Source organism: Geotrypetes seraphini, chromosome 14, assembly GCF_902459505.1.
Source record: "Geotrypetes seraphini chromosome 14, aGeoSer1.1, whole genome shotgun sequence".
Lineage (NCBI taxonomy): Eukaryota > Metazoa > Chordata > Amphibia > Gymnophiona > Dermophiidae > Geotrypetes > Geotrypetes seraphini.
Genome location: NC_047097.1, coordinates 56,782,180 through 56,810,032, shown reverse-complemented (window position 1 = coordinate 56,810,032; position 27,853 = coordinate 56,782,180). Strand labels below are relative to the sequence as shown.

The 27,853-nt window shown below is 40.7% G+C and overlaps 2 protein-coding genes across 7 annotated transcripts in view; both read right to left on the bottom strand.

Moving 5' to 3' along the window:
• LOC117348371 overlaps positions 1–20,037 on the bottom strand; it is a 53,764-nt gene extending 33,727 nt beyond the window's left edge. For 3 of the 6 annotated variants that reach the window (XR_004536972.1, XM_033920435.1, XM_033920438.1), the window contains exons 1-4: positions 17,649–20,037; positions 9,856–9,983; positions 7,627–7,686; positions 6,115–6,245 (exon numbers count right to left, since the gene is read on the bottom strand). Coding sequence is in view for 2 of the 6 variants with exons in the window: in XM_033920435.1 (XP_033776326.1) it covers positions 6,115–6,120 (6 nt within the window). In the remaining 4 variants the exon portion in view is untranslated. Of the gene's footprint in view, positions 1–6,114; positions 6,246–7,626; positions 7,687–9,855; positions 9,984–17,648 lie in introns of those variants that run through there. The other 3 variants (XM_033920436.1, XM_033920439.1, XM_033920441.1) reach the window with 3 other exon arrangements.
• Positions 20,038–20,669: 632 nt separating this feature from the next.
• KTI12 (KTI12 chromatin associated homolog) overlaps positions 20,670–27,853 on the bottom strand; it is a 32,417-nt gene continuing 25,233 nt past the window's right edge. Inside the window, exons 5-9 of the mRNA XM_033920840.1 lie at positions 26,596–26,675; positions 24,701–24,860; positions 23,436–23,498; positions 21,815–21,883; positions 20,670–21,079 (exon numbers count right to left, since the gene is read on the bottom strand). Coding sequence (XP_033776731.1) covers positions 20,936–21,079; positions 21,815–21,883; positions 23,436–23,498; positions 24,701–24,860; positions 26,596–26,675 — 516 coding nt within the window. The 3' untranslated portion in view covers positions 20,670–20,935. The remainder of the gene's footprint in view (positions 21,080–21,814; positions 21,884–23,435; positions 23,499–24,700; positions 24,861–26,595; positions 26,676–27,853) is intronic.

The following is a 27,853-nucleotide window of genomic DNA, read 5'->3' as shown; positions in this document are numbered from 1 at the left end:
AAGCCCCAGGGAATGGGTGGCTCCCCTGCCACTGCAGTTCAGCGCTTGTCTGAGGCAAGTACCAGCGAGCAAAAGAGGCAGACAGCAGCATTATTGGGCTTAACTTTGAATGAAGAACAAGCCTTTCAAGTTGCTTCCAGACTTCTGGGCAAGGGAACTGTAAGTAAACTGATGCGAGTTAAGAACCAGGCTGCTTCCGATTTAGTGTCAGTTATGGTGAGACCAGCCATTGTAACACTGGAGTCACTCTGGGGCCAGCAGCCAAGAGAGGGAAAAAGAGATGCTGGATTCCCACGTGTTGTGGGTAGGGGATAGTAGACCCGGGGGGGGGGGGATTGGTGTGACAGAAATGAGATGGTGGATCCCCTTGGGGGGAGAATAATTATTGGAACTAGGTGGGAGTTTGAAGAATAGGGACACAAAGACAGATGCTGGACCTTGCAGGGGGCAGAGAGACACGGAAAATTCTGAACAGGAGGAGGGTGGAGTATGAAGACAGAAGTAAGATGTTGGACATGGGTAGAGGGAGTAGGGAGACAGAGGGGATATGCTGGACATGGGGAAATAGGGAGACAAGGATAAGATGCTGAATAAGGAATGGAGGGAGTAGGGTGATGGAAGATATCTGCTGGATTAAGATGGGGAAAAGAGGGGAGGTACTGGAATACGTTCAATATATAATCATAATTGAGGCGTGCAGATGGGATCAGATGGTTTGCGGGGACTGAGCTTGTGGAGACGGGGTGGAAATGTGTTTTTCTTATTTCAGTCTTAGTAGTTTGCTGGTCCACAAAATAATTCTTTTATTTCTGCCAGTCCACAGGTGTAAAAAGGTTGAAAAACACTGTTCTAGACGGTTGCCTGTACCCTTCCCTGATGCTGGAGAGCGGGGCACACAAAGTTTATTTGTTTGGGACCAGGGCCGGGACCAACTTTGAAGCTGGGGGCCCAGTGCAAGCATGCATCACACTGTCCACTCACTCCCAAAAAAGGTAGACTACACCAGATGTTAAACTCCATACTCTTAAACGTTACTTTTCCAATGAATGAAAGAGGCATGTTCCTTCAACAGTTACATGGCACAACCAGATCTAACTTATTTACAGCTGATGTACATTCTCCTTACTTCTTTCAGGCCTAGATGCACTAAACAAGGTCGGTAAGACCACATGGGTCCACTGCGATCCAATTTTTGGCTGATTTCAAAAGAGCAACATGCTCAAACAAGTTTACATGCAAATGATTTGAGTGGAGGATCATCCAATCCCGCTGATGAATCGTTGTGAGAGCAACTCTCACATGCACAGAGCTGGCAGGGGAAGCGCTGAAGCAGCCTCCTGCCACTCAGCTGTCTGGGGCAGGAAAACATTTTTGTTTTTAATGGCACAGATGATGTGTGTGTGTTACCCATGCATAATATCTGTCTCCATTTAAAAAAAAAAAAAGTGGTGCATCCCCCCTCCCTCTCTCTCGACAATTGCACCCGTGACAGCGATGCAGCCAGAGAGACAGGAGGGATGCCCACTCCCTCCTGCCTCAGCAGCCCAGTTGTTCATCCGGGCTACCTGAACCCTCCCACACTCCCCCTGACTCTCCGCCAGTGCTCCCTCTGACACCCCCTACCCTATACAAAGATCCCCCCTCTCACCATCCCACCAAGACCCCAAAAGACAGCCCTGGTGGGCTGGGGGGGGGTCAGCTCAGAACCCCGCAGCTCAAGCAACCCCATACCTTATAGAAGCCGGTAAGAGGAATGCTCACTCCCTCATGCCTACAGACCTGCCTGTTTGAAATGGCGAGCCTTCCCTGTATATCAGGTCCTGATTGGTCTGGATACTTTAAGCCTCTCCTATGGGAGGGGCCTTAGGTATTTTGGCCAACCAGGGCCTTTGGCCACCTTCCCAGTGCACCCCAAGATGCACCAGAAAGGGGAAGGCCACCATTTTGAAGAGGCAGGCCTGCTGGCAAAAGGGAGTAGTCAGCTTCTATGAGGTAAATTAACTTCATCTGCGCAAGCTCAGAGGCCCTCCAGATGCGGCTGGAGCTTGTAGGGGCTTTCCAAAACCCAGACAAATGTCAGGTTTTCCTGGACGTCTGGTAACCCTAGCCTCAGTGCACACAGGAACCCCCCTCCTCACACTAGCTTGATCAGGACAGGCTGCTACCTCCCTGCTCACTCTGTCCTAGTTCTAGCTCATGTGGCTCCCCAGAAACTGCTTCCCTAAGCCACCCTTTCTTTGCAGCAGCTTCCCCCTCATGATCCCCAGCAGCAACCTCCTGATGGATATACTGTAATGGTTTACTTTGGTTGCAGAACAGCAAAGGTGATCTTTGTGCATAATTTCCTACCTCTTGAATTCATGGTTCATCAAGACATCCTCAGAGTTCTTATTAATTATTAATTACTACTGATGAATAATTAATTGATTAATTATTTGTATAGAAACCACTATTTTAGCTGTTAAGAAACTAGCTGACCGTGGATCGTAGCCTATTAATCATTTATCAGACTTCTTCCTCTCTCTTTTTTTTTTCTAGGGTGGGTTATCACATCACAGAGATCTTCATAAATCAGCAAAATCATAATGAAGGAAACAGTTTCTGTTCCCCAGAAAGCAACTCTCAACTCCCCTAGCAATTCACAAATAGAATAAAACTTGGTAAGGAAACAGCTACCAAGTCAATGTCATATTTGACTAATTCTTTAGGGGGTTCTCTCTGCAGTTTCTTGATTCATTCTCCTTATTTAGAATTCATTTATATGAACTGAAAAAAATTCCTTATTGAAATAAATAAAATTGCTCTGATTAATGTATAATGCAGTGAGCAAATCTTTCTTACTTGTGGTATGAAGTTAATGCAAATCTGAATAGTTAAAAAGCTAGGTAGTACACAAATTGCAATCCTAGGACTCCCATCGGATTCATGTTGATCTGTTGGAATGATAGTCATTGGTGGGTAGACACATGGATGCAAGAAGCAGGCTTTAACACATGCATGATGCTACTGTGCATGGAAGATTTTCAAAGGCACATCTAAGTGTGTTGTGTGACCAAGACTGATGGAAGAGGAGCAAAGTTTCTTGATTGCCACCTTGTGTAGCTAGAAGTGATCCTATAGTGAGGCCTTGCTCTACTTGCACGGAGAATGGATGTCTACTCTAAAGCCTAGTGCCCAGGAGAAAAAGACCAACTCTCCTCTCTGAGACCTTTCTCCCCCCTCCAACATACCTTTTCTAGTGGCAAAAGAAGACCTGCTCCCTCCTGCCTCAGGGTCCACCTCTTTAACACCCTGCCCCTATCCAGAGCATCTTGGTATGCACTGGGAAAGGCCTAAGCACCACATGAGTTGTTTTCCTCCTTATATGGTGTTTAGGCTCCTCCCAGTGCATCCCAGGATACACTAGGCAGGGTGCCATCAATTTGCAGAGGCGGGTCCTGAGGCAGGAGGAAGTAGGCCTCCCTTCTGCCACTAGAAAAGGTATGTTGGCGGTCCCCACCCACACAGCCGAGGGGAGGGGGGGAGAAGGGCTCAGAGAGGAGAGTCAAGAGGGGGTAGGGTTATTGAGATGAGGGCCTGGCCTGGCCATTGGACCACCAGGGATATTCTTTGGTTCTGTGTTGGTCCGCTGGCCCACAAGGGATAATTTATTTTGGCTTGGGAGGGGATTGGGATGAGGTCTACTGGACCAACAGGGATTTTTACCAACACCAGAGATGTTGGTAGTTTAGCAGGGGTTTTGTGTGGCTCGTTGTTCTGGCCATTACATGAATCTGCTAATGAGCTCGTTTTAATACTAATAACATCATTAGCATGGGACATTTGGTCACTGCTTCCACGCACAGTAAAGCAGTGACCAAAACCCTCTGTATATTGATTGCAAAATAACGTTTAATTTAGACTGGATAAAACTAGTCTAAGTGAAATGTTGCCAGCTTGGTGGGGTTTGTGCATCTGCCCCTAAGACAGTACTGTAGATGGAAAATTGATCATTAAAAATAGAGATAGCTGTGAGGTGTCAGTTATGCATGTATATTTAATAATTAGATGCTAATTTGCATAATTATTTACTGTAATTGGTGTTGACAATAATTAGCAGTTATTCTACAAACTGTGTACACAAAATCCATAGTGTGTAGCTGTAAGAGGGGCCATGGACCTGGAAGAGGCATAGGCAGGTCAGGGGCTTGGTTATCACATGCGTTGGCTATCGAATACGAAAAATTACACTCCTGGCAGCACTTATACACTAGCCTTTGAGCTAGGGTAAATGCTTGCACCTAAAGTTAGGCACTATTAGAGAATATTAGCATAATAGCTGATATAGAATTCATGCTTGCCAGTACCTAATTTTAGATGTCCTTTTGAGAATTACCCCCTATGATGTGGACAGTGGCATAGTGAGGGAGGGTGGTGCTCCACGCTCTCCATTCTGCTCCCCCCACTTCTTCTGTGCCCCCATGCCACCGTGCCCCTTCCCTTCCCACCCACGTATCTCTTTAAGTCTTCGCCAGCATAAGCAGCTTCTCTGGCCTGCTGCTTTCGCTGGAGTTGGCTTTCCCTCTGATGTCACTTCTTGGTCCCGTGACCTGGAAGTGATTTCAGATGGAGCCAAGCTGGCACGAGCAGCAGGTTAGAGTAGTTGTTTGCACTGGCAAAGATTTTAAAGGGGTACAGGGAAGGTGTGGGCTTGGTGTGGGGGGGGCGGAGAGGTGCCAGCACCCCCACCAAGATGGCACCCAGGGTGGTCCACACATCCCTTTACTACACCACTGTATGTGGATAGAGCTGAGACAGAGTGTTGGGAGAGCCAGGATAATCCCGGAACTTGTCTATTAGTGACAATATTTAGTCTGCTTTCTGGATAACTTAGGACAACCTTTGGTGCCAAGTTATCTGGATAGCAGCCTGAATAATATTGCTGCTATGGGGATATTTGCATAAACAGTGCTGAAAGTTAGGCGATGAGCTGGGCCTAAGCTTTATAGAATACCGGCATAGCGCACAAGTTTTGCCTAAATTTGGGTGCTGGACTTATGCCTGATAGAAACAGGTGTACGTCTGGTGCCCAAACTTAGGTGCAGATTAGCACTATTGCATAACTTGGCACCTAACTTTTGGGAACGGCCATGATCCGTCCTTGCCCCTCCCATGGCCATATCCCTTTTTAGCTGTGCACAAGAAAAGTTAGGTGCCAAGTTATGGCGAGAAGATCCACATGCAGCTTCAACTGAGCATCAATTAAATGGCCAGTTGGTGCCAATTTTCTCATTACGTTGCGCAAATTCCAGCACCCTATGTTCCATGACCTATAAAGAATGCGGGGATATGTAGATATATGGATCATTTTTGACTGTCACAGCTAATGTTTACAAAATAAATGCTGTCTGTGGCACCTGAATATTGACCTGCATCTGTAAAGTCTGAAATCTCCAAACACACACATAACATTTAATGGCTCCAGAAAGTACGGTACAGATGGCTTTGATACATAGAAGATGAAAGCAAAGCTCATGAGTCAATTTAGTTCCTCTCCCTCCTTCCCCTCACAGCCTCACCTGATCCGGATCTTTACTGTCACTTTCTCCCTAATCCAAATCCTGTCCTTATCCCACACTTTTCTAGAATGTTATATGATTTTAGCCAGAACTCTTTCTCCTGGGAGGCTGTTCTTTCTGTGAATAAACGTTTTGATGTTACTCCTTTAAGTCTCATACTACAGTCCTTTGTTCCGTAGCTTCTTTTTCTACTGAAACGTTTCTCCCTTGTGCATTCTTCTAACTTTGAAGCATGTGAGTATTTCTGTCATAGATCCCGCTCCTCTAGGGTACATCTATGAGTGCTTAGATCCTTAAGCTTTACTTCTGAATGTTAGGGTGAATTATATTCTATTGCTTTTGATAGCTCTTCTCTAGACTCTCTCAGCCTTCAAAATTTGACAAAATACTCCTAGTTTTGCACAAATTATTAGTATAGAGGCATTATACCAATTATTTCAGGGGCTTCTACCAGTGGCATAGTGAGGGTGAGAGGCACCCGGGGTGGTGGTGCCCCTCCCCGCCCCTTCTCCTCCCCCCATCCGCTCCTTCCCCGGCCCCTTCCTTTTCCCTGTACCTCCATTAACGTTCCGGGTGAGAGCAGCAACACCCAACCTGCTACTCGCGTCAGCGTCGGCTCTTCCTCTGATGTCACTTCCTAGGCGCTGGTCCAGCAATATGATAAACAACAAGGAAATCCAACGGTGTCTGCAATTCAAGAACAGCAAGCAAAAAACAAAAGAGAAAACTGCAGAAAGTATGTACAAGATGCAGGCTGTGTTTATTAAACCAAATATAAAATGCGGTAACTATTGTCAACCTTTTTTTTACAAATCCTGGGACCCGACACGGTCCGTGTTTCGGAAAACACGCCTTCTTCAGGGGTCCATTAGTTGTAAGGGTTAAAACAAACCGCAATATAAATTGGTAATAAGCAAAGCGTCTGTGTTAAAGCAATCAGTGCGATCCAACTGTACACCGCAAAAGTTGGATCGCATTGATTGCTTTAACACAGACGCTTTGCTTAATTTTTATTTAAAAATTTATATACCACATACAACTTTGCGGTTTCTATATCACATAAAATCTTGTTTCCCTATGATTTATCACATATAACATAGACATGTTTAAACATCATTAATCGTCCCTGTTAAAACAGGGATAGAGCACAAATTCAATCAATTCAAAAATACAAGCAAGGAAATCACACTGCTGTCAAAAAAAATTCTAAAAGGCGATTATCAACTGAAATATACCCTTTGTGTCATTTATCCTTTAGTATTTTAGTTAGAGTATGTCCCCCGACCCCTTGTTATGTTTTTACCTTTGTACAAAGGTTTTTCTTTTTATGTAAACTACTTAGGATTAATTTAGGCCGTATATTAAAATGTATGAAACTTGAAACACCCCTTTCTCCTTGGACTTTTGGAAAGAGTAAATAAGCTCTTCAAATCTGCCTGTTCCACTCCACTCATTATTTTGGAGCTTTGCTTCATTTCTTATTAGGCAGGCTTGTCTTGAAAACTTTTCTTCCTTTTGAAGGCTGAAGGACAGTGGTCAAGCCCATGTACAGGCAGCTATTCAGATATCTGTTTGCATTACATACATTAACATGCAGGTCTGTGTTCATTCATCATAGTTGGTACTTTTTGTTTTCCTCTGTCAGTCAAAACCCTGCTGCATACCAATGACCTTTGTGGCAACAAATGCTGTCTTATCCAAATGTTTCAAGGTAAATCCAGGCAGCTGGTTTTTGAAACTGTGGCTCTTTTCTGTAAAGAATTCATGGTAATTGTCTTCTATAGTCTTAAATTCAGAGGGAGCTCAAGAACCTATTTGGAATGTGTAAGAGCATAAGAAATGACTCCTGAGAATAAAAAGACAGGAAAATGCAGCTTCATCGGTACGGTTCACTTACTAAATTTTGTCAGACTAAATCCAGACAGATCCTCCTAAAGCCCTGCTTGTAGCATTTTCACCTTAAAATTTTATGCTTGTATTTAATTTGTCTTTCACAAAGCAAATCGGCTGGAGAAATTCAGACGTTGCATAATTGACATGCTATCTCCAAATACATTCTGATGATTACCTGGATGTTAGATTTACATTCTTCCCTTCAGACAGCAGCTAGCAGTATAAGGTAGTGTTGCTGGGGAAACAAAATAGTGAAATCTAGCTATTACCCAATGAATGATTTTGGATTTCTGTTAACCTCTCAGTACCCATAGATAGATTCAAAACTGTGGATAACTTTGCTAATTATTAATAACCAAGTGCCAGTGTAACCTAATGATTACAACATGGAGATCATGTAGAAGCCAGAGACCTTGGTTCTAATCCCACTCTGGGACCTTGATCAAATCATTTCACCCTATTCTACTTAAAATAAGACAGCTAGTTCTTTTAACAGGGAGCCTTGTCATCAAGTGATTTGACTTGCACATATTCAACAGGGCTCCATGACAATATCAATTGCTTTTTTTTTGTTTTTGCAAATTAAGGCTTATGATGGGAGATGAAGATGGATAGGTGTGGATTTTTGTTGTAGGCACAAAGGCTGGAAGTGAGAGTTATGTATATTCCCCAATTTCTGTATTTTTTTTATATCTACGTATTTTAATATTGTAACCACTTCGGTGTTTATCTTACAGAAAGCAAGATTAATTTGTAAATAAAATGAAGAGGCTATGGTATTTTAGTTGGACTAATGTTAATTTTCCAAACCCAACGAGACATAAAATATCTTGAGTCCAAATTGTTCCCTTCCCAAACTCATAAGCAGTGATCAATTTGACTCTTGGCCTAATAATTACTAGTTATAATCTCTCTCTTATACCCAAACTCACTTGCTTCATCTCTTTGAAGGCATGAATAAATTTAATCTACTCTAAACCTTGGATTTATATACTGAGTCATCACTGAGAAACAAGGCTCGACTCAGTTAACAACAGTTGTAGCTACAAGAAAGAACTGACATAGTAACATAGTAGATGACGGCAGATAAAGACCCGAATGGTCCATCCAGTCTGCCCAACCTGATTCAATTTAAATTTTTTAATTTTTTCTTTTTAGCTATTTCTGGACAAGAATCCAAAGCTTTTTACCCTGTACTGTGCTGACATCATGGAAACTTATGTGCTAGGTAACATTAAAACAGAGCAGTTTTCAGAATTTTTCAAAAAACTTGAAGGGATAGACAGGGTCTTATTTGAGAAGGTAGGTTGTTCCAAATTGCTGTTAATAGGTCAGGGAAGGAATGAACAAATTTACTGATAAATCTGGTATCTTTTACAGTGGGAAAAGAAAGTTTAAATATATGGCCAGTTCTACATCATGAAGATCTCGAAGAATTTAAAGCTAGAGGGCTCAGTGAATCATGCAGATAAAGGTATTTAGATTTTCAGAAAGCTTTCAGTAAAATTCCTCATGAGAGACTCCTGAGAAAACTAAAAAGTAATGGGATAAGAAGCAATGTTCTGTTGTAGATTATGAACTGGTTACTGGACAGAAAACAGAAGGTAGGGTTAAATGACCAACTTTCTCACTGGAGGAGGATGAATAGTAGAGTGCTGCAGGGATCTGTATTGGGACTTGCGCTATTTAAGATATATATAAATGATCTGGAGATCACAATGACAAGTGAGATAATTAAATTTGCAGATGACACAAAACTATTCAAAGTTGTTAAAATGCATACAGACTGAAAAATTGCAGGAAGGAAATTGGAAGACTAGATATCCAAATGGCAGGTGAACTTTTAATGTGGAGAAAAGCAAAGTGATGCACATTGGGAAGAATAATCTAAATCATAGTTACCACATGCTAGGGTCCACCTTAGGGGTCAGCACACAAGAAAAAAAGAGCTAGGTATCATTGTAGACAATATGCTGAAATCCTCTGCCAGTCTTATAAACTGTCAGTCTTATAAACTGCAATTTTCTATTCATTTAAAACATTTCTTACTTGCTATATCCTTCAATTCTATGCGAGTTACAAAATACATACATTATTTAAAGCAATAAACAACCAAATAGACAATAAACAACACTTAAAACAAAAACTCAATATAAGGTGTGATCTACTGCAATATTGATGACAAACCCAAAAAATACAGTAATCCCATCATCTCACCTCTCTTAGATGCCTGAGTAGTGTCGCTCAAACAATACCATTTTGAACAGTTTCCTAAAAGTTATCAATGAAAGAGTTTCTGGATGCAGTCAGAAGTAACGAAACAGAGCTCTGAGCCTTAAGCATTGTTAGAGTGTTAACTTGCTATCATTGTAAACAAGTATGAGAACAAGGAATTCAGACTTACCAGGGTTATATTCCTCTTTCAAACATTAAACCCTCTCCTCCTCCAAAATATGTATTTTAGAGGATGGTCTTAAAAGTGAGTTAGAATGTGATGTGCTTTCTGGCAATGGAGATGTCTTCACATGCTATCTGGCAAAGAGAGGAAAAAGGAAATTTAGAATTACTATATATGCAGCAAAAGTTATACAGGTTTCTCTGCAAGTATGTGTATATCAACAGACAGTACTTAGTTCAACCTGGAAGAAATGGCACTTTTGAAGGAAAGGGTCTTTATGACATCATAATATGATGTCACACAGACCTTTATGACAGTTACTATGATAGATTAAGGTTAGCAAGCAGACAGGCTGGTAAGTCTGACTTCTGTGGTAAGTAAATTCATGGAAACACTTTTAAAACAGAGAATAGTGATGCTTCTGAAATCCAGTGTATTACACAGGATCTGAGGCAACATGGATTCACTAGAGATAGATCTTGTCAGACAAATCTGATCAATTTCATTGGCTGGGTAACCAGAAATTTGGATAGAGGGAGTGTGTTAAACGTGGTGTATTTCGATTTTAACAAAGCCTTTGATAGTGTTCCACACAGGCATCTAATAAATAAACTGGGTGACCTCGGAATAGGCCCCAAAGTGATGGGCTGGGTCAGGAACTGGTTGAGTGGAAGGCAACAGAGGTCAATGGAGATCGCTTTGAGGAAAGGGATGTTACCAGTGGTGTGCCTCGAGGTTTGGTTCTTGGGCCTGTTCTTTTTAACATTTTTGTTAGCGATATTGCTGAAGGGTTGTTGGGTAAGATTTGCCTCTTTGTGGTTGATACCAAAATCTGCAATAGAGTAGACACTCCTGATGGTGTGAATAACATGAGGAAGGACCTAGCGAAGCTTGAAGAATGGTCTGAAATTTGGCAGCTAAAATGTAATGCTAAGAAATGCAAGATCGTGCGTTTGGGCTGCAAAAACCTGAGGGAACGGTACAGTTTAGGCGGTGAAGAACTTTTGTGCATGAAAGAGGAATGGGATTTGGGTGTGATAGTATGTGATAAGGTTGAAAGGGCAGTGGTGAAAGCTAGAAGGATGCTGGGATACATAGGGAGAGGTATGTCCTGTAGGAAAAAGAAGGTATTGATACCCCTTTATAAAACTCTGTTAAGACCTCATTTAGAATATTGTGTACAGTTCTGGAGACTATACTTTCAAACAGATATAAACAGAATAGTGTTGGTCCAGAGGAAGGCTACTAAAATGGTCAGGGGTCTTCATCATAATGTGTATGGGGAAAGACTTAAAAGATCTCAGTATGTATATTTTGGAGGAAAGGCAGGAGAAGTGAGATATGACAGAGATGTTTAAATACCTTCATGGCATAAATGCACGAGGCAAATCTCATTTGAAAGGAAGCTCTGTCATGAGAAAGCATAGGACGAAGTTAAGTCCCGAGGGCTCACAATACAAAATAAGGGTGCTGAGGTGGGATTTGTACATGGATGTACTGCACTAACCACTAGGCTGCCCCTCTGTTCTGCTAGGATGTGTGGACAGTTTACTAGGAATGGTGCCACACAGCCATCCCTAACTCCCTCCTTTACAAGGTCACGCTAGCATTTTTAGCGCCAGCCATCGTTGTAACAGTTCCAATGCTCAAAGAATTCCTATGAGCATCTGAGCTGTTGCCACCACATCGGGCGCTAGCGTGGCTTTGTAAAGGAGGAAGTAAGGCTTCTTTTTGTGCATTTTTCTCTAGGACCTTTTCTTTAATGGTACCTAATGAAATGTGTATCGAGCACAAAAATGTCTGGAAATTTAGAGATTTTCTAAACAAAACAAAAATTGAAATTTTTCCAGTTCAAAAATTGCGTTCAGGATGAGAGAATTTTAGACATTTGCACCAAAACATCTACAATTGGATTTGGACATGATACTGAAAATTCTCCTCCACGTGTACTATTAATTGTAATTTGAATATGTAGTTATTGGGAAGGGAACTCTTTAACCACATCCTTTAAAAATCAGTATAGAAACATGATGGCAAATAAGGCCAAATGCCCTTCTAGTCTGCCCATCTGCAGTAACCATTATCTCTTTCTCCGAGAGATCTAACGTGCCTATCCCAGGCCCTTTTATATAGAAACATAGAAGATGACGGCAGAAAAGGGCCACAGCCCATCAAGTCTGCCCACTCTAACGACCCCACCGCCTTGAATTTATCCCCCTAGAGATCCCACATGTGTATCCCATTTCCTTTTAAAATCTGGCACGCTGCTGGCCTGAATCACCTGAAGTGGAAGTTCATTCCAACGATCGACCACTCTTTCGGTGAAGAAGAATTTCCTGGCGTCGCCATGAAATTTCCCACTCTTGATTTTCAGCGGATGCCCTCTTGTGACCGAGGAACCTTTAAGAAAGAAGATATCATCCTCCACCTCAATACGGCCCGTGATATATTTAAACGTCTCTATCATGTCTCCTCTCTCTCTACGTTCCTCGAGTGAGTATAGCTGCAATTTATTCAGCCTTTCCTCATACGGGAGGTCTTTGAGTCCCGAGACCATCCTGGTGGCCATTCGTTGTACCGACTCAACTCTCAGTTCATGTAATCCTTTTTCTTCTTCTCTACCCACTATTTTAAGTTCTTGGAAACCGTGTCGAGCTCCATACTCATGGAGATGATGCGGTATATAAACTTAAGGTTTAGATTAGATTAGCACATCTTTTTGGTAATGTGGCCTCCAGAATTGTACACAGTATTCCAGATGGGGCCTCACCATGGATCTGTACAACGGCATTATAACTTCGGGCTTCCGGCTGATAAAACTTCTACGGATATAACCCATCATTTGTCTTGCCTTTGATGAAGCCTTCTCCACTTGATTGGCAGTCTTCATGTCTTCGCTAATGATTACCCACAAATCACGTTCTGCCTTGGTCCTAACCAAGGTCTCACCATTAAGTGTGTAAGTTTTGCATGGATTCCTGCTGCCAAGGTGCATGACCTTACATTTTCCAACATTGAAGTTTAGCTGCCAAGTCGAGGATCAGTGTTCCAATAGAAGTAGGTCCTGCGTCATACTGTCTGGTAAAGTTTTCTCACTTACTATGTTGCATAGTTTGGCATCATCGGCGAATAATGTGATTTTACCCTGAAGCCCCTGAGTCAGATCTCCTATAAATATGTTGAAGAGGATCGGGCCCAGGACCGAGCCCTGCGGCACTCCATTGATCACCTCTGATATTTTTTAAGGGGCACCATTCACCACCACTCTCTGGAGTCTACCGTTTAGCCAATCACTGACCCATGTAGTTAATGTCTCTCCCAGTCCCATTGATTTCATCTTGCTCAATAGTCTGCGGTGTGAGACGCTATCAAAAGCTTTACTAAAGTCCAAGTACACGACGTCTAGGGACTCACCCACATCCAGTTTCCTTGTTATCCAGTCAAAGAAACTAATTAGATTGGATTGGCAGGACCTGCCCTTGGTCTCTGTGTCCACCACCTCTTCTGGGAGACTGTTCCATGCATCTATCACCCTTTCTGTAAAAAAAGTATGTGGTTTGAAATGCTGGTAAGCCCTGAGACTTATCAAGGGCTATATTGTGTTTTGTGCTGTAAAAAGTGCTATGCAGGTACACAAATTAGAAACAGCTGTGCTGATCATAATATGAGGAAAGTGAAGGACTGGCACTGTCAGAGCTGATTTACAGATTTGCAATGTCTATTGTACCAGAATAAGAGCTAAATTACAGAACAGCTTTCAAGGCATTAAACCATTAACATTATAAATGAAATGTCTGTATATGAAAATTAGTTTGAATAATATAATTATGCAAAGAATATAGTACAACTTCATTATACACAGCACACTAAATACTACTAATTAGAAGTACCATTCAATTTAATCTAATTTCAAGAGAGAACAATTGAAGCACCTAACTTGTAATCAAAGGCTCTGGTTTTCTGCAGTACGAGAAGATTCAGAAGCAGTTTTTAAGATTCTGTAGTACGTGTTATTATAATCAGGAAGGGAGAGAGGCCCATCCCAAAGCCCTCTCTGCCTGTGAGGATGAACCTCCATGGGTTACTATATATCTCCCTCTTATGGGGGTAATGGAGATGCCCCTTGGGGTGGAGGGCCCCAGGTAGAGCAGGCTCCCAAGGGAGTGGAAGTGCCACACATCCTAGCAGAACAGAGGGGCAGCCTAGTGGTCAGTGCAATGAGTTTCACATCCATGTACAAATCCCACCTCAGCACTCTTATTTTGTATTGTGAGCCCTCGGGATTTAACTTCATCCTATGCTTTCTCATGACAGAGCTTCCTTTCAAATGAACCTGGGGAGGTTCAGCCAGACCTCAAGGGCATGCAATGGGCTTATCTGGAAGTCCCAGAAGAGATCCAAGATATAGAATGGGTAGGAGATGAAAGGAAGGGAAATTCCCAACTTCCCCTTTTTCTTGGGATGACATCATGCAGTGGTGGGATGAACTCTATTCAGAGGAAGAACTATCCCAAGGGGTGATGCTCTCAGATATTCTGGTAGGGGTGGGTCAGAAAACTATGCTGGATTCCCTAACCTCATGGAGAACTGGACAAGCTACTGGAGACTAAGAGAAGGGAATTCTGAGTGGACTGGATTTGTATATGGGGAAGAATGTTGGACTGAACACAGTAGAGAAAGGTGATGCTTTCTAGTGAAATGCGGTGACTGTCCTCAATTTTCCCATGAGATAAAAGATGGACCACTATTAAATTTTGTATTGACTTTTACTATTTCACCCTGCATGTGCTGGCAGTCTATAGAGAGGACCTGAAGGGGAATTAGAACCCCAAGGAAGCACCTAGGCTCTTTTTTGGCCTTGTTGGGACTCCTTGATGATGGAGGAGACTGGTTCCAGTGGCTTGGTGTATGAACCCTGTTGTTTTGGACTCTTACCAAACTTGACAGGAACTTCTGATGACTACATTGTGACAAGGATGGAATCTATCAAACTTCCCTACTGAGGGAGATGACTTGGGTCTGCTTTTTGGGGGATTGTTTTATTTCCACAGCATTCCCCACCAACAAGATGGATATCAAGGAGATATTTCAACCTGTTTTAAGTAGCAGCAAGTGGAAACAAGAAGTTGCTACAGGACACTCTAGAAGCAGGTTGACAGCAACAGCAACCGCCGCTTTTGGACCTCTTACAAGGACAGCTTAGGATAATAGAAAGGCTGTTGGAAAAAGGTGTGGGGGCATGCCAAACTCAACTGCTCAAGGTGATGGACATGGATCCTAGATAGGAGGGGTACTGGGATTTGGACCCTTTGTTCTGGGGAAAATGTCAAACAAGGACGATGTGGATGATTTCATAGTAATTTTTGAAAGGATAGACACTGGTAAGGTGACCTGGGGACAAATAGGCCTTTCACCTGGCCACTTGTTTGACTGAGGAGGCCTTGTCATTAGGGCATAGACAGGGGGTGGGTAAGCAGAGTGGGCAGACTTGATGGGCTGTAGCCCTTTTCTGCCGTCATCTTCTATGTTTCTATGTCTGCATATTGAGCTCTGTCCCCAGCTCAAGTTTATGGGGGTTGTAAAAGAGGCCATCACCAAGTACTTTTAAGGATACAATTTTGGGGTCCAAGGAACATCCTAGAGCAGTAGTCTTCATTGCAAGGCCTGTGAGCCAATGACAGCCCTCTAAGACCTCTGTGCAGGGTTATGGAACTATTTAACCCTTTTTGTTTCCAGTGCTGTATTCTTTGGGCTGCAGGCAGCATCAGTGAAATAAACATAAACCCACAGAATATTCACACACCCGCCAACCAAAAACGTCAAACGAAGGAAACTGTATGACAACTTACTGGCCACCAGAGCAGCAAAACTGGACAGACAACTCACCAATCTGCTGATTTCTACCAGACTACAAAACCTTCAAAAAAGAAACAAAAACCCTAGTCTCCAAAAAATACATAAAACCAATACAACACAACTAAACATGTTCCAAACTCCTCCTGCAATACTACCTACACTTTAGCAAATTAGAAAATGTTCAAACTATTCCTAAAGTACTTATTATCTTAACAATATGTACTTCTTAATATCATAACAATTATGTAATCCGCCTTGAACCGCAAGGTAAAGGTGGAATAGAAATCACTAATGTAATGTAAACATGCTACCTTTGGCAGCCCCAAAAGCTTTCCCTTTGCTACAGCTTCCTACCATGGGTACAGGAAGCTGTAGCAAAAGGAAAATCTCCAGGGCCTCTGAACACAGTGTCTTTATGTCACTCACACTGCCTATAACCTGAAGAGTGCAGTGCTGGAAACAAAAAGGGTGGAAAAAGTACTGGATACTGCAGGGGGGGGGAGGGAGAGGGAAGTACAGAGATATTGGACTGTGGAAATGAGGAGAAAAGGATAATAATATGCCAGAAGAGAAATGGAGGGGAGGACAGTGATGCCAGATCACAGGAAGGATAGGGGAGAGATGCAGAACAGGGATGGAAGGGGAGGCAAAAGATAGCAGACCAAAGGAAAGGGTGAAGAAAAGGAGAGAGATGTTTGAGGAAGGGGAAAGAGGGGAGAAATACCAGACCATGGGAAAAGGGGAAGGGAAAGGCAGGGCAGAGAGAGGGAAGAGATAATTTTACTCAGATTGAACATTATTTACAAATATGAACTTTCATTATTTGTTTGTATTCTGGAGGGTTTTTTTCAGTCAATGAAGTGATTACCCTTTCTAGTTGAGAGGAAGGTTGCTGCCTGACAGGGTTCTGAGTTTTTTTCCCTCCAGTTTTCACCATTCCATATACATTACAGCGTAGTGTTTTGTGTTTGAACCCTACTGTGTACTCTTCTCCATTGATACTATTGACCATTTAAATCTACTCTGTTTTCTGTCTTTCAACCAGTTCTTAATCCATAATAGGACATTACCTCCTATCCCGTGACTTTCTAAATTTTCTCAGAAGTCTTTCATGAGGTACTTTGTCAAATGCCTTTTGAAAATCCAGATACACAATATCAACTGGCTCACTTTTATCCACCTTTATTCACCCTTTCAAAGAAATGTAGTAGAATGGTGAGGCAAGATTTCTCTTGATTTAAATTCATGCTTATGCAGACTCTAATATTGTTCTTTATAAAATAGTCTCTATTTTGCCTGGCACCGACATCAGCCTCACCTGTCTATAATTTCCTGGATCACCTCTGAAACCCTTTTTACAAATTGGTGTCATATTTGCTACTCTCCAGTCTGCATCGTGGCTACAGACACACTTCAGGATGCCTAATACTATCGTAGGCATGGCTAACGGTGAGAGTGGCATTAGAAACTAAACTAAACTAAAACTTAATTTTATAGACCGGGTCATCAACCAAAAGGTGCTCGACTCAGTTTTTACAATATTGTAAGACAAGTATAGTACATAAATATGAAAGAAGAATGTAATCTAGAATGGCTTAGTTTCCAAAGTGTTTAGTAAACAAGAAAGTTTTCAGGGCTTTCCGAAATAAAACGAAGGGGCCTAGACTTCTAAGTAACTCATCCCAGAGCTCAGTTAGTTTGAAAATGAAAGAGTGGCCAAATCTCTTGAAAGTTCTATTTTTACCCCTAAGGGAAAAAAATGTAAGTTTTAATTTATTTGAACTCCTAGCGAGTTGAGATCTGTGTACATTCCAATCTATAGGAATCAAAGTAATAAAAATGCCAAGGAGAATTTTAAATGCACTTAAATTGAACTCTAAGATACACTGGAAGCCAATGTAATTCCTTGAGCAATGAGGTTACGTGATCAAATTTACTCTTACTAAAAATGAACTTGGCAGCAGTGCTCTGAATCAATTGAAGTCTCTGCAGACAGACCTTTGAGAGACCCAGGTACCTTGAGTTGCAATAATCCAACCTTGACAAGATAATTGACTGAACCAATACAGAGAAGTGTTGCTGTTGAAAGAGTACTCTCACTCTTCTCAGGATATGGATGCTAAAGAAACACAGAGAATTTAGCTGATCCTTAAATGTAAAAGATGAATCAATAACAATACTCAATATTAGCAATTCACATGAAAGGTAGACCTTGAAAACCCTGGCGTACATTCCAGGTGCCTACCTTTCAAAAAGCTGCAATTCTATAAATGGCGCCGTTGCATAATTGACACGTGATTGGCAATCATTTCTTAGGTGGAAAACAACGGCACCGTTTATATAATCCTGGCCTCTATGAACAACTTTGAAATATCCCATTGCTTCAATCTATATACCATGTTTATATTGTGTACCAATCTGGAGATATTTTAAAGCTCAACTGCAAAACCTGCTTAATCAACATGCTATTTCGTAATTTTTTGGGATGATAACTTTGATAATGAAGAATGGTATTGCGGTCTGTAGGTTTCCAATGTGCAAAAGTTATAAAAGTCCCCTGTACATATTGAATATGTATATTGAAGAAATCCACTTCATGGTGGCTAATAAGAGATGTGGAAGATATATTAGGTTCACAGCCATTTAAATAGGACGGGAATTCATCTATGTGTTCTACTGTTAAAGACGGGTTATTTTACTACAAATTGAGCTATTTTAGCAGAAGTTTGCATTGAATAAAATGGAACCCTATGCTAAAATAGCATGAGGTGGTAAAATAACCTGTCTTAACAGTAGCATACGTTGATGAATTCCCCCTAAATTAGCTGAATCTCTAAGGCTCTGTTCGTGTAACCAAGGATTGAAGGTAAAAAAACTAAGAATTATGATAACAGTTCAAAAACATTTTTCAGATACAATAGATCTCCCTGTTGGATCCACTAAAGATTTATGAACTTTTAGAATAAAAAAATATATATAGAATAAATATATAGTATAGGTGTAACAGGATGCTGCCTAGACAAATATTTATATTGCTTAGTAGATATTATTCCCTGGCAAATTTTGAAGAAACACTGATATATGACTGTGTTGAAAATATCACATGAAAATGTTTTCCAGATGATGTTTTGCTCATATGGTCAGAAAATAAGGCAGGAGGAGTAGTGGTACAAGATAGGGATAAATATATAAATGAGGCTATGAGGCAATTATCTGATGAACAATTTTAATCAACTTTTACCCGAGGACCCATCTGTTAGTCTTTGATATTTTATCAGAGGCTAACAATTGGGGAATAATATCTACTAAGGAATATAAATATTTGTTTAGGCAATATTCTGTTAATTGTTGCACAATTATTGGATCCTGTCAAGGGGTTTGGAAGATAATACCGACGAACAGTCCCGTGACAGACCAGTGACAAAATATAAATGGTTATTTTTCACTTATATTTTGATAAATATTGGACAGTTATTATCAATAGACACAGTACAATAATGGAAATATTGCAGCTTTACCCTTAGGAGAGATAAGGACACTGATCCTTACCATATATTTATCACATAATGAGATAAATATTTGATTAAATATATGGTAAAAAAATAAGAACATTTTTAAGGAATAATGGTGTTAATCTAGGTATAGTGTCCAATTTATTTCTGTACAAGTGGTTACTTTTATTAGTTTTATTATTTCTTTATCGTTACAAAACATTTTTGTTTTGCCTATCATATAATTACAATCAAACTATTATTTCATAAAAATTAATAACACAATAAAAACCATATAAAAACATTTTTTTTAAAAACCACTCACTCTCTTTTAAAGATCCTTCTTGATAAGTCAGGTTTAATCTCAAGCCAACCCACCTTAGATACTCACAAATTCATTCCTCTCTTACAAAACACTTGGTAGTTTCAGAATTCAAGAATGCTTTGGATAAAGATGGTATAAGCAATAAAAAAGAGGAGGCACATAGATGGAGATAAAACAATTTATGAATAAAGAAGTAGAATTGATGGGCTAAAGGTTGTTTTTATTCTGGCAAGTTACTACCGTGTTTCCCCGAAAATAAGACCTAGAGCCTTTTATGGCCCCATAATTAATATAAGACAGTGTCTTGTTTTCGGGGTAGATCTTATTTTTTTCTGTATACAATGGTCATCTCTCCCTTCCTCTCCTTCACTCCAATTCTTTCCTGTCTCCCCCATATGTGCAGCATCTTTTCTCCCCTCTCATCTTGTGCAGTATCTTTCTATCCCTCCCATCCCACTGTGCAGAAGAACCCTTGCACCTTCTATCCCTTCCTTCCTCCCATTCCCCCGTGCTGCATCTTTCTATCCCTCCCATCCCCCCCACTAACCCTTTCATCTCTCCCTCCCATCCAAATCCTGACCGCGAGACCGAAATACCTGGTAACAAACGGCAGCGTTAGCAGCACAGGCTGCTTCACAGTCTTCTCACGCCTGGGCGTTCCTCTGTCGTATCACTGATGATGTCATCAGCAACGCGGCACACGGAATGCCCGGATGTAAGAAGGCTGCGATGCAGACTGTGCTGCTGATGCTGCCGTTTGTTATCAGATATTTCAGTCTCGCGGTCGGGGTTCAGATGGGAGGGAGCAATGGAAGGGTCAGCGGGGGGAAGCGCTGCTGCCGGCGACTAAGGCTTATTTTCAGGGATAGGGCTTATATTAAGACCTACCCTGAAAATAATGCTAGGATTTATTTTCGGGGTAGGTTTTATTTTCGGGGAAATATGGTATGTTGTATGCCAAGTTCAGCTCCTCCCAAACTCTAGTGCAGTATATCGCAAACTGAGCCGCCCCAGATTCTAACGTATTTCTGGTAGAAATTCTGAAAACCTCAATGAGTTGAGGCCACAAAGGACCGAATTGGGGAGGCTCTGCTTTCAAAGACCAGGATATGACTTCTACCAGAGAAGCGATAAGCATAATCAAGATATCTAATCATAGAAACTTTAATCATTCATTTGCACAAAACTGCCTCAATAACAAAATACAATTAACAGAAGCAGAACATTTCTAAATTTACCGTACAATAAATAAAAGAAAAAGATTATGAGAATTTATTTTTCTTATTTGAATAAAATGTGGCAGATAAACAAAAGCTCTGCTCACAAGTCCATGTAAACTATAAAATCTTTAGACATTTCAATTGACTCACTGCGAGAAACGGCATCAGCCTACAAAGTCACAATGGATAATAAACTAATGTGTGCTTTTGTTAAGATACTGTACAAACATATTGGCTAGCTGTGAGATGTTTTCATTTGGATGCAGTTTTGTGTAACTGATAAACTGGTGTCGAAGTTTCCTCAGTTCTGCTATACCGAGAGTCCTGGTCAGTTCTATGTATGATCGACATTAAGGAAAATACACCGGTAGCTTTATTAACCCCTTCCTTTTAGGAGCCTTCTTATTCTCCCATAGCCTCTGGTCAGGACAACAAATTGGCTAATTCCATTACATGATGTTCTCTTGACCAGCTAGCCATCTGTTTGTGAGGATGCATTTAAGCACAATCCTGAAATGATTTTCAAACTCCTTCTGCTTGTGATTATAGTCTCCTGCTTTAGCCTGGGCACAAGCGCAAAAATCAGGACAGGACTACAATTTAATGAAAACAAAATTAGACTTGCAAAGCAAAACTCCAGGAGCAAGACTGCCAGTTACCAATCATAAAATCTCATCTGGCCAGCAGATACTATTGGCAGTTTGAACACATGGTTACCAGTCTTTAGGCATGTCCAGTAAATATTAGGGCAGATGGCAGTACAACCGAGAGAAGATAGTCCAGTTAGTCGGGTAAAGCAATAAAGGCAGCTCAGATTGCCCTGCCCATCAGTCACATTCTTGAAGGCAAACAGTTTATCTGTAATTGTTCTGGTTAAAATAACACCATGTTGGACTCTATGGATCAAATGTTTACATCTTACAGACTAAACAAAACCAACTATTGTAACTAATTATTTCAGTTTTATTTCATGGTAACTTAATGAGTGAATGGTGCCAAACTAGTGCAGTCCTTATGCATGGACAAATTTGGGAACAAATACACAAACGTACTAATTTTTTTTTTAAGGATATTTTCTCATTGGCTCCAGGCACAGCAATGACATCTCCAGGAACACTGGTTTTCTGGGCATTCAGGATTGCCTAGAAATAAAATAAATGTTAGTCTCTTGTCAAAAAACAGTAACAAAGATTAATGTTCAGAGCTGCTGCATACATTGAAACAATGCAATTCTGTCACATAACCAGAGTGCAAGACAGTGTGTGGAGGGAGTTGGAGAAGTCTAGAAATTGGGGATCTCTGAAATTCTCACAGTATAGACTGTTCTGCAAAAGGGGAGCAGAAGAGAGAAAACTAGGGATTCAAGAACAAGAGGGTAATAAGCACTATGGCACAGGGTACGGAATCCAAAGTCAATCATGCCAACATGCAGGATTCTTTTTTTTTGGGGGGAGGGGTGTTCTAAAGGCTGGAATGGAGTACCTTGGTTTGGTTTTTAAATAAAGTAAAATGACCACAGAATTCCTTAGAAGGGTGACAGTGAAGAAGCAGGCATATTAAATTTGACCAAGAGAGAGATCTGGAGAACCCCTTTCTAAACACCAGCTCATTTTGCTTTTTTTGCTCGTAAACACTTCCAGTTATGTATGTCAGAGAGCTTGAACCTCCCACTGGCAAAAATAAGACCTAGAAGAATGGATGGGGGCAATTTCCTAGATTCTTATGATTTGATACCTAATGTACGAAGGTGGTTTGAAAAGTTTGGTAAAAAAAAGCAAGTTAAACAATGAGTCGCCATCAAGGGCTATAAACTTAGTCCAGAGAGTTTCCAGGTTTTTTTGCATAAGAAAAATAGCTTATGAAAAAACAGGAAAGTTGATAGACCAAGTGTATAGCCCATGATGGAGACTATGTTGTTTAACTTGCTTTTTTTTTAATCAAACTTTTCAAACCATCCTCTATGCTCAAAAAAAGGTTGATTAAACTGATAAGAACAGATACTACACTTGATCTTAGCCCCAGTTAGATTACAAAAGTTAAATAGTTCCTTGTCCAATAGATGCTGGCATTGTAAATTGGAGATAGGGACTTTGGACCATCTTTTATTCTTCTGTCCCCATATCTTAGCCTTTTGGAACTCAATCTGGGATCAAATAAATTGTTTATTGGAAAACCATGTAGCGTTATCTTATGATACTGTGATATTTGGAATGTATATGAGAAATATCATCGAGTAATAATAAACTTTTAAAGATCATGACTGGAGTTGCCATCCAACATATTACTAATAACTGGAAAGATCATACTAGGTTGAACTTTAATTTTTGGTGGAATTCATTATGCCACATATATAGAATGGAAAGATCAATAGCGATACAAAATGGAAATTATAATCATTTTATTAAAATTTGGGAGCCATTAACGTCTTTTTGTCATGATTAAATGCCATTTTTCTATTAGTCATACAACAAATAGTATTGGGAGGGGGGAGGGATACAAATATAGGTTTCTTATTATGAATGAAGAGCTTTGAGGGAGGGTGGGGAGAGGGTTACATTTGTATGTTTAGATTATAATGATAAGATATGCAAGTGCTCTGATTAATTGCGATTATAATGATACGTTGTACACTTGATGAAAGTTTTAAAAATGAATAAAGAATAAAAAAAAAAAAAAGGTTGATTAAAAACGCACCATCACCACATCCTGAGTAACCTTGTCCAATTCGTGCAAATAGTTTGTGGAAGAGAGAGGTTGCTGTATGGAAGAAAAACAGGGAAAATAAATTCCTGAAGCATATATCACTATAAAAGAGGTCCATCCACCTAACCAGCTGTGTATCTGAACACTCATATTCAATAGAGTTCACATGTCATCCAGAAGTCAAAGTTTTATATGGGTTTAAGACCGCTAAAACCTGCATTTGATATCATATAGCTGACAAGGCAATGACCACAAAGCAATCAGATTGATTTTCAAGGTTCCATATAACCCCTGCAATTAAAGGCAATTAACTGTTTTAACAGGGGCATCATCAGCGACACTTCCTCTCACATCACTATGCACTTGCAGAAATAGTAGTGTTTTATGCTAAGAAATGGCTCTTCCATATTAGCTGAATTTTGGAAAAGTACTGCGTTAAGGAGGCAATTTCCAAAGTGTCTGCACTGGAGAAAATTTGCAGGTACTTTTATTCAACAGATTGCATCAATTTTCAAAAGTTTTGATGAAAATTGCAATTTTCTGCATGTCACTTTTGCTATGACAAAACAGCTAATGAACAAGTTTGCCAAATTCTTCATCTTTTCAGCGATTTTGCATGATTTTTGTGAGCAGATGATGCACAAACACAAATCCAGCAAGCTATATGTAAATTTGTAAACACAGTTATATTTTCCTAGCATGTTTCCCACATGTAGTGATGTTGGAGAAGTCATTTGTACCATAGTCAGGGGAAAACCGGAGAGGCATGCAGTGCCATGGGTACAAAATCATTGCAGGGCCTTATTTGCATAAGTCACCAGGGGCTGAAAAGTGGGCCAATATGCAAAACAAAAAACCCACCTTGCTTAATGGTAGGCCCAGCCTTAATCTTCGCATGTATTATGATACTGCTGACAATTTTTACAAAAATAAAGTGAAGGTAGGATTGATACTTTATCCTCCAGGATTCATGTTTTTTGTGCACCGAACATCCCACTATGTTGCCAAATCACTGGTTACTATTCTGTATCATGAGATAGGAGAACTTAATGCAGGTGAAGGCCAACAGCCAATTTTCTGGGTACTAAATGGTCAGTGACAAACTAGGCAGCTCACCCAAAGTGCCCTAGAGTTTCAGGTTTACACCATTAATTTCATCTGCACAAAGTTGCTTTAAGAAATGTTTTTCATTTTCAAAACCACTAGCTCTCCCTCATCTTTCCCCTGCCCAATTTCCAGTTCTGCTGTTAACATACAGTTTGAGTGGATTGATTGGGGACAGGGGCTTTTCTGTGGAAAATGGCATTGCAGATGTCTTCCAAAGGCAAGGTGTCATCTTTCTGCACAGTAAAGAGTGGGCTGTCCCATCGATTTCGAGAGTCAGGAGCTTCAAAACGCTGTACTAAGGCATCAAATCTGTAGAATAAAGAGCAAAAAGATGATGAAACTTTGAGACTTAAAGAGCATCTCTATAACTGGGTGTCTAAAATGTACAGAATATCAGCACAGAAACCAAAACAAAAGACAAAACTGCAGATCAAATGTACAAGATGCAAGCAATGTTTATTTCAATAAACAATTGGTTGCGCACAAATAAACCACCTTAAATGAGGATTGGGACCCGACATGATCCATGTTTCGATCAACACGTCTTCATCAAGGGTCCCAGAGATGGTGTTTCGGCCAAGGTAGCCTTCTTCAGGGGTGTATGAATGAAGCCCAGTAGATGGTGCCAGAATGCAAATAATAAAACCAAAAGGAATACTCTCAATGTCCAGTTAGGAGCCTGCTGCCTGACACGGTGTCTTAAAAATGCAATTTTGAAGAATGCTGCAAAATGAAAGATATCTCACCCAGGAAACCACCTTAGTCATCGAGCCCAGGACCTGAAGGTAATGCCAGGCAATGGAGCTTTGCATCGCTAAGATTTCTGCAATCTGCTTCCTGAGCTTCTGTTTGCATGGCTTGGGAAGAAAGACGTAGCCCTTTGCTGTGTCGAAGCAGACTCCCAAATACTCCAAGCATCGAGTCTGCTCTAAATGACTCGTCTTAAAGTTGACGATCCAGCCCAAATCCTGAAGGAGATCTACAACTTGCCACACTGCTTCCTCTCCCTCCGCCTTCGACAAGGCTCTGACCAGCCAATTGTCCAAGTAAGGGTGTACCTGAATTCCCATGCTGTGGAGGTGAGCTGCGACCATCACCCTTGGTGAAGGTGCATGAAGCCGAATTTGTTAGGCCTGCATATTCTTGTGTATGTATTAGCTTTTTATATATTTTTAATAAATTGATTGTCCCTTAAGTTGGTTGACTGTATCCCTGCCCCACTTCTTTTTTGTCTCACTTAAACACACCACAGAAAAATCATAGGATTGGCAACTGTGCCAACAATTATTCAGACCAAGGCTCAAGCATCACCTGCCACATTCTACAACAAATGATGCTTAACATTAGAAAATAAAATCATTATGATCTTGGACTCTTTTCAAACTGTACAATATTTTGATCTTACTGTATTGCTGTTCATAGATATCTTATACACATTTTATCTTACAACTGTTTATTACTTATTTTGTATGTTTGTTTTAACTGATACTGTACATAAGAACATAAGAATTGCCGCTGCTGGGTCAGACCAATGATCCATCGTGCCCAGCAGTACGCTCACGCGACAGCCCTCTGGTCAAAGACCAGCGCCCTAACTGAGACTAGCCCTACCAGCGTACGTTTTTGTTCAGCAGGAACTTGTCTAACTTTGTCTTGAATCCCTAGAGGGTGTTTTCCCCTATGACAGACTCCGGAAGAGCGTTCCAGTTTTCTAACACTCTCTGGGTGAAGAACTTCCTTACGTTTGTATGGAATCTATCCCCTTTTATCCTCTCGTTCTCTCTACTTTGGAGAGGGTGAACAACCTGTCTTTATCCACTAAGTCTATTCCCTTCAGTATCTTGAATGTTTCGATCATGTCTCCTCTCAGTCTCCTCTGTTTGAGGGAGAAAAGGCCCAGTTTCTCTAATCTTTCACTGTACGGCAACTCCTCCAGCTCCTTAACCATCTTAGTCGCTCTTCTCTGTACATCTCCCCTGGCCTTGGGATGGCATGATTTTGTAAAACAATCTAATGGATATGGTAAATTGATTGCACTTCTTACATTTCCTGTGTGTACCGATTTTCAGGTTCTCTTTTGCTGTTCCATCCAGAGCTGACTTCTGGAGCAGTCACACAATAAATCTATATATAGAGAAATAAAAATATGTGCTAAGTCTTAAGATGCATCCAGAGTATTCAAGGACTATAAAAATGTGAAATCTACATCAGCAACGTTGTGAGACCTAAGCATCTAAATATGTATACCTTAGCAAAGAGACAAGGCAAGGGATATTCAAGTACTTGAAAGATATTGCTAATGCTCAGAAAGTAGGGTTGTACCAAATACTTGTATTCAATTTGGTCCCAAATAGTGCCCTAAATACACTGAGGGTGGGAGTGTTTTCCTGTGTTGGTCCTGAGGCATGGAACAAGCTTCCACAGTATATATGACAACAAGAGGATCTAATGAAATTTAAAAAAATTGCTGAAGGGTCACCTTTCCTATGCAAAGAAGTATGGTTGAAGGTGCAATGCTGGATTGGCGCAGTGCGCTTGATTCTTTGGGTTTGCTATATGGGACATTATTTTATGCTTAGTATTTTATTGCTTGATCTATTTTGCTGTTTGCATGTTGAAATTTATTATGTTTGTCAATCTGTGATTCGCTTTGTTTAAGGCAAATAATAAATAAACAATACAATTTGTATTTGCCTGAATAGTGATTTAAATTTGAATACAAATTCTAATCTCTGGGGCTCTACTGTGCTAAATTCTACTAAAATAAACACTTGATCTCTAATTTCACATTGCTTCTTTTATTATTATCGTATTCAGCTGAATAATATTTTTCTTTATTCACATTTGGCTGAACAATAAAATATGCTATTCAATAAACATAGAAGATGACAGAAAAGGGCTACAGCCCATCAAGTCTGCCCACTCTGCTTACCCACCCCCTGTCTATGCCCTAATGACCCAATTTCCTTATCTTGACCCTCGTAGGGATCCCACATGGGTATCCCATTTATTCTTAAAGTCTGGCATGCTGTCTGCCTCAATCACCTGCACTGGAAGCTTGTTCCAATGATGAACCACTCTCTCTGTAAAGAAATACTTTCTGGTGTCACCATGAAATTTTCCGCCCCTGAGTTTGAGCGGGTGCCCTCTTGTGGCCGAGGGTCCCTTGAGAAAGAAAATATCATCTTCCACTTCGACACGTCCTGTGAGGTACTTAAATGTTTCGATCATGTCTCCCCTCTCCCTACGTTCCTCGAGAGTGTAGAGCTGCAATTTGTTCAGTCTCTCTTCGTACGAGAGAC